General features: G+C 39.5%; 1 protein-coding gene across 1 annotated transcript; it reads left to right on the forward strand.

The window, feature by feature from the left end:
* Window positions 1-1,118: 1,118 nt before the first annotated feature.
* LOC128989294 (uncharacterized) lies at window positions 1,119-3,746 on the forward strand. The gene has a single exon (XM_054411172.1). It carries the CDS (start codon window positions 1,119-1,121, stop codon window positions 3,744-3,746), a length of 2,628 nt encoding a protein of 875 aa, XP_054267147.1.
* Window positions 3,747-7,300: the final 3,554 nt, after the last annotated feature.

Here is a 7,300-nt window from a genome sequence, read left to right on the forward strand (position 1 = left end):
CTGTTACTTTGATTAGTACTGATCAAACTTATGTAAATAAATTTAGATTGTATGGAAGTAAAACAGTATTTAAATTCACTAATCCGCCTCCAGAGACTAACGAGATTGATTGGTTGAGACAAGGGTTTGCGCAAATTGTAAATAGTATGAAAGAGCAAGCATGTGAAAACGATGAACTTGGGTTTACTCTACAAAGTCTTAACTTGAAATCAAAAGCACCAGGCTATGTAAATTTTCGCCCTGCTAGTGAAATTGATGAAAATGTTTTGTGGCAAATCTTTGGTGGTATTGTGCAATCAAACTCTGAAACTATAAAATCTACTGACACCTTTAAAGTGGAATGCACTAGAATTAACCTTCCTGTAGGTTCTGGGAGAGTAAGGCCTGGGTTTTACAATACGTTTGATGAGGAATGCAAGTCAAGGCGGGGAATTGTTGTCATTAACAATAAAGATAAATTGTGTTTGCCCCGTGCAATTGTAGTGGCTGTTGCTAATCTAACTAAAGATCCTGAATATAAAGCTGTGAGGCAAGATAAGGCAAATAGGCAAACAGTTAGGGCCCAGGAACTTGTTCGTCGAGCTAGGGTTGAAATGCCAGAGGGTGGAGGTGGGATCCCGGAACTTGAAAAATTTCAGGTGTTTTTGAGGGACTACAAAATTGTTGTGTACAACTATGACAGGAAAGGACGTGATGTGTACTTTGAAGGAAATGTAGAGAACCCCAAGTTCAAAATTAACTTGTTGTTTCACAATGGACACTACAATGTAATTAATTGTTTGACTGCTGCTTTTGTTTGCAATTATTTCTGTGAAGTTTGTCATGTACCCTACGATCATAAAAGAGAGCATCGTTGCTCAAATATTTGCCCACAGTGCCAGACCATCTCACCCCCTTGTGTAGCGGAGAGTGGTGGTATTTTATGTAATAAATGTAACATGACCTATCGAAACCAGGAATGTTTTATCGCGCATCAAGCTGACAGATGTAAAAATGTAAAAAAATGTCTCGATTGTGGAAAATTGGTTTGGATTAGAGATCGCCCCAAGCCTCACAAGTGCGGTGAAGTATATTGTAAACCTTGCCGTTCATTTGAAGACCCTAACCACAAATGCTATATGAAACCTGACACGAAAAAGCCAAAATCAAAAGATTTTCTGTTTATTTTCTTTGACTTGGAAACACGCCAAGACGAGTCCCTGCCCTCAGATCCCGATTTAAAATTGCATCAAGTGAACTTGTGTGTCTCACAACAGTTTTGCTATCAGTGTATTGAGGCAAAATTTTGTATGGCTTGTAAAAATTGTACGCGAGTGTTTAATTCTGAACCAGTAACTCAGTTCATGGACTATGTGATGCAAGTCCGTAAAAATTTCAAAGATGTTTGTGTCATTGCACACAATGGGCAGGGCTTTGATTTTCAATTTTTGCTCAAGTATGTTTTGGAGGATACAAAGTTCACTCCGAAACTTGTAATGCGGGGAACTAAGGTCATTTTGATGGAGATTGACAATGTGAGGTTTGTTGATTCATTAAGTTATTTCCCTATGCCTCTAGCTTCACTGCCCAAGGCCTTTGATTTGCCCCTGGAAAAGAAGAAAGGCTATTTCCCCCACCTCTTCAACACACTTGAGAATCAGAATTATGTTGGCCCTATGCCGGCAAAGGAATTTTACTGTCCAGAATCTATGTTTGAAAAATCACATGAAGATTTTGAAAATTGGTATAATGATCAGGTTGCAAACCATGTTACATTTGACTTTAAAAAGGAAATCCTCGAGTATTGTTTGTCGGATGTTGATATCTTGGCCCAAGCTTGCTTAAAGTTCCGTTCAATTTTCCTGCAAGAGTGTAATGTTGACCCGTTTCTCGAGGCTGTTACCATTGCCAGTGCATGTAACATAGCTTTTTGCAGGAACTTTTTGAAAAAAAATACTATTGGCATAGTTCCTAAAAATGGTTATAGGCTTACAGACGCTCAGTCGGCAATTGCGTTACAGTGGCTATCGTGGGAAGAGGAGAAACGTGGAGTTAGAATTGAACACGCTGCTCGTGGAAAAGAAGTTAAGATCAATGGAATGAAAGTTGATGGGTATGATGGCCAACATATTTATGAATTTCAAGGCTGCTATTGGCACGGATGCCCCAAATGCTTCCCCTATGACCGTGAACTTGCTTTGAAAGAGGACCCCTCTGACTCACTTCACTTGCGATATGAACGGACCAAATCGAAAATAGCAAAGTTAGGTCATAACGTTGTACAAATGTGGGAATGTGAGTTTAGGCAGTTAAAAAAGACAGAAAACCTAAAACATCTAGACAAGTTGCCGATCCTCAACAATTTACCCCTGAATCCGAGGCAAGCATTTTTTGGTGGTAGAACCGGGAACGCCAAAACCTACCACAAGTGTGTGGAGGGAGAAACCATTGAATACGTGGATGTATGCTCTCTCTATCCCTGGGTATGTAAATATGGCAAGTACCCTGTAGGCCATCCGAATATCTACGTAGGAGACAAAGAGTGTAGACAGAGAGGTCTCAATGTTGAAGGCTTATTAAAGTGTAAAGTACTACCACCACGTGATCTTTACCATCCTGTGCTCCCGGCTAAAATGAATGGCAAGTTAATGTTTGTTTTGTGCGCGACTTGTGGAGATGGTCAGATTCAAAGTGATTGCGACCACGAAAGTGGTGACAGAGCACTAATTGGGACCTGGACCATGGACGAGATTCGTAAAGCTGTAGAAAAGGGTTATGTTGTACTCGACATGTATGAACTTTGGGAGTATAAGGTAGCCACATATGAAAACGGTGGGTTGTTCACTGACTTTATAAATAAATTTTTAAAAATTAAGCAGGAAGCGTCTGGGTTTCCTAGCTGGTGTGAAACTGAGGAGGATAAGGATCAGTATTTTGAGGATTATTTTAAAAAAGAGGGTGTCCAACTGGAAAAAGACAAAATTATCAAGAATGGTGGTTTGAGGTCATTGGCTAAACTAATGCTTAACAGTTTCTGGGGAAAATTTGGACAGCGTGAACATCAGACCAAAGCTACGATTGTCAGGGACCCAAAAACACTTTTCAAAATGTTAACTAGCCCTGAAATCGATGTAATTAGAGTGCAGATTGTTAATGAAGAGGTTCTTGTTGTTAGCTGGGAGTATATTGAGGAGGTTGGGGAGCCATTGCAAAATGTAAATGTTGTGGTGGCAGCTTACACCACTGCCCAAGCGAGATTAAAGCTCTATGAGCATCTAGAAGCCCTGGGTGGTCAGGTATTGTATTACGATACTGATTCTGTACTATATGTACATAAGGGTGGTTTGTACAGAGTTCCCACGGGAGATTATCTCGGTGAAATGACCGATGAGTTGGTCGAGTACGGTCCTGGGTCATACATTGTAGAGTTTGTATCTGGAGGTCCAAAAACCTACGCATATCTTGTGTGGTCGACAAACAAACAAATATTGATTCCCGTATGTAAAGTAAAAGGGCTTACATTAAATATGAAAACTTCTAAAAAAATTGGTTTTGACAGTTTGAAAGAGATGGTCCTAGGTGATGCTGCACAAACAATGGACATTGAGGAAAATAGAATCAGACGAACAAAGGATAGGAATATAGTTACAATCAGTGAAATCAAACAGTTCAAAATTACAGGACCAAAGAGGAAACATAGTAGCAATTATGATACACTTCCATATGGGTTTAAAATTAAAAAAACTCACCAAAATCTCAACTCCTGAATCGTCACTATCACTCAAGTCCTCCCAGTCCTCAATGCCCACCTCGTTCCAGCCATTCCACCCTCCTGGCCCCCAATTAAACCCAAATTCCGAATCTGTGTCTTCGTCTTCTGCTTCTTCAATCAAATTTAAATATGAACGAACCCTACACCATAAGTAATTTTGAATGAAACCATTTACAACCAACACTAGAGAGATCATCTTGGACACTGAACACATGTTGCACATGCTGCACATGTGTAGCGCTCCACTCTCCACTATCGCTACATACCTTAATGGTGGCATAGGCCGTGTTTCTAGGTGGTAACGGTGGCGGCCTGAGATCCACGGGTTGAAGTTCTTCGTATATTGGCTCCACCGGTTTAAGAAACACAAACCTGGTCTTGACAATAAATGGCGACGGCTCGTCGCGTTTGATGGAAAATACCCAGCCGATGCGAAGCACATGATGGCTGAGATCCAACTGGAGTGGGGCTATTTTTAAATGTGTTTGTACATTGAGGCGCTCAAATCTGGAGGGACTTGAGCTACTCCTTGTGCATGTGTGAATGCTATTGGTCACTGGCGCGGCCGACTAAAAAGCCCGTAAACCATGTGTGAATGTTGGTCACTGGCACGGCTGACTAAAAAGCCTGTAAACCATGTGTGAAGGTCACTGGCGCGGCTGACTAAAAAGCCCGTAAACCATGTGTGGAGTGGTGAGTGTCATTCCAATTGGAACCTTTGCACCACCATGTTGTCCCTACTCGAGCTCTCAGCTAGAATGATTACTGATAACCTTTTTCTTTTAAATGCTGTAAAGCAGACAGCAATCCTACCTATGATTAAATATTACATATTCAATTACCACCCTGAAAGCTGTGGCTATGTCTACTACCATATTTGTTTTTTCGACAATGAAGAGTTTTGTAAGGGTTGTGGAGAGGCAGCGAATATTTCTTTCCGAAGGTTTAGAACAATTGTATGTGTACCATAATTTATAATTCCAAGAGATAGATGCGCCGTCTGTGCAGCACGTCTATACAATTGGACTAGATTGAGAAGATCTTCCTGTTTACAATCCTTGATCCCATCCTTGAGAAGGTGGTAAGAGAAACTTTGGGGGAACGGAGGCGGCAACTAGTTTGTTTTTGGAGGCCGTCACGAGCTGCGGCGGTGGAGGGGCCGCAGCTTTTCTAGGGGGCAAATAAAAAGACAGTTTATTATATTTGGAACCTTCTAAACATCATGTTGTCCCTGTCCGAGCTTTCAATTAGGAAGATTTGCACAAACTACATCCTTTTACCTTATGTAAAAGAAAGTGTTGATCTTCCATCAACGCTAAGGCAGGACATTTTGAACTATCATAGAGAAAACTGTGGCTACGTAACCCTAAACTTCTACGAGTCTTTTAGAGGCTCTAGTAGGTTATGTATTGACTGTGGAAGAATGGTTGATCTTCCTTCTCGCTTAAGGCGAAGAGGTAACTACATGTATCCAAAGTTTAAAGTCCCAAAAGAAACATGCCGCATTTGCATGGCTCCTTTATTTATCTTCCATAAAGTCACTTGTAAATATTGTAAAAACTAAATGTTAAAAAATTAAAATAATAAACGGAGATGGCAACTAGTTTGTTTTTGGAGGCCATCACGAGCTGTGGCGGCGGAGGGGCCGCAGCATTTTTAAAACTTAATAAATTATCAAAACACTGTTAAGTTGTATCATTTTAACAATGGATGTCAGACGTGCTATAGCTGAAGAGCTACACAAACCTGCTAGAAAGAATTACATAAGACGGAAAGTGACTCTTAAAGGGTTGAATGATTTGTACCAGGCCGATCTCGTAGAGATGCAGCCTTATGCAAAGTTAAATAAAGGTAATCGGTACATAATGACTATGATTAACTGTTTTTCTAAACTCGGTTTTGCAGTCCCGTTAAAAGATAAGACAGGTCCAGCAGTTGCAAAGGCACTTGAACCTATATTGATAAAACATAAGATGAAACACTTTCAAACCGATCAAGGAACCGAATGGTTTAATAAACATATTGGTGCTCTCATGAAAAAGTATAAAATAAACCATTATTCCACGTTTTCCGATTTAAAAGCTAGTATAGTGGAGAGATTTAATAGAACTTTGAAACAGTGGATGTGGAAAGAGTTTACCGCAAAGGGTACATATGAATGGTTGTCATTACTTCCTGATATTCTAAAGCGATATAATAACTCGGTACATAAAACAATTGGTATGAAACCAAAAGATGTTAAACAAAAGAATGTAAAGGAACTATTAAAAAGGATAAACAAGAAGGGAAAAAGGGTGGCACCAAAATATAAACTGGGGGATAGTGTTAGGATAAGCAAGTATAAAAGAGTTTTTACTAAAGGCTATCTGCCAAACTGGACAAACGAGGTTTTCACCATTTACGCAATCAAACCGACAAAACCACCTACATATGTACTCAAAGACTATAATGGTGAAATACTAAAGGGAGGGTTTTATGAACAAGAGCTAAATAAATCAAAGACCGGAGATGTATATTTAGTTGAAAGAGTATTACAGCGAAAAGGAGATAAAATAAAAGTCAGATGGCTTGGCTTTGACAAGAAAAGTGACACGTGGCTTAGTAAAAGCGACATTCTTATTTAAAGCATACAGCCGTTGACGGCTACATGTAGAACAAGCAATTACGTTTCAGAGACCTATCAAAACACGATATAAAGATTCAACTAACAAGGGAAGAATTTTACATTTTGAGTTGTGACGCTTCACCTGTAACTAGATACATGAACGACTAACATTTTCAAGCTCTGTAATAAACGAATATTTAGTGGATGCTATGGATCAATACCCTGACTCCCAGATTCTACACGGACCGATCGATACATAAATTTTCAATCTAATCTCCTATGAGGTTGAAATGTGATGGAGTATAAAAGACTACGAGATTAATAAGACCATAACGGATGAAGTAAAAGAAAATATTGAAGAAACACAGCCTATCTAAGTATGTAACGGTTTGAAATAAAAAACTAATTTAACCTCGTGGGGGTAGGCCTACTGGGGATGATGCCCACGTTAAATATACATCAACGCGCCTTAACTGTACGGCCTGGTATAGATATAAAACCTACCGTGGTGTGGAAATCAGTTACTTGACATTCTTACCATGGAGCAGAGGGTATGGTCCTCAGACAAAGTTAAAACAATAAAAGAGAAACCATGTGTGATTGAGTTCCAAGCTTTTCGTGGAAATACAAATGCATATGTTGTCAAGGAGTTTGTAATTTTAGATTAATTAACATACGTTGTCTATCCCTTTATTCTTAAACCACCACATCCTTTAAAAAACTTATTACTAAGGCCAAGTTAACTAATAAGTGGGTTACTAGGAATTTTCCTCACATTTCACTAGCAGGGCGAAAATTTACATAGCCTGGTGCTTTTGATTTCAAGTTAAGACTTTGTAGAGTAAACCCAAGTTGATCGTTTTCAAATGCTTGCTCTTTCATACTATTTACAATTTGCGCAAACCCTTGTCTCAACCAATCAATCTCGTTAGTCTCTGGAGGCG

This window comes from Macrosteles quadrilineatus, unplaced genomic scaffold (genome assembly GCF_028750875.1).
Source record: "Macrosteles quadrilineatus isolate MER2022 unplaced genomic scaffold, UCM_ALF_1.0 Scaffold_3__2_contigs__length_128488019, whole genome shotgun sequence".
In the NCBI taxonomy this organism is placed as follows: Eukaryota; Metazoa; Arthropoda; class Insecta; order Hemiptera; family Cicadellidae; genus Macrosteles; species Macrosteles quadrilineatus.

What these genes read in the sequence shown, in the direction of transcription:
- LOC128989294 (XM_054411172.1), top strand. Translation starts at nt 1,119, where the DNA reads ATGAAACCTGACACGAAAAAGCCAAAATCAAAAGATTTTCTGTTTATT.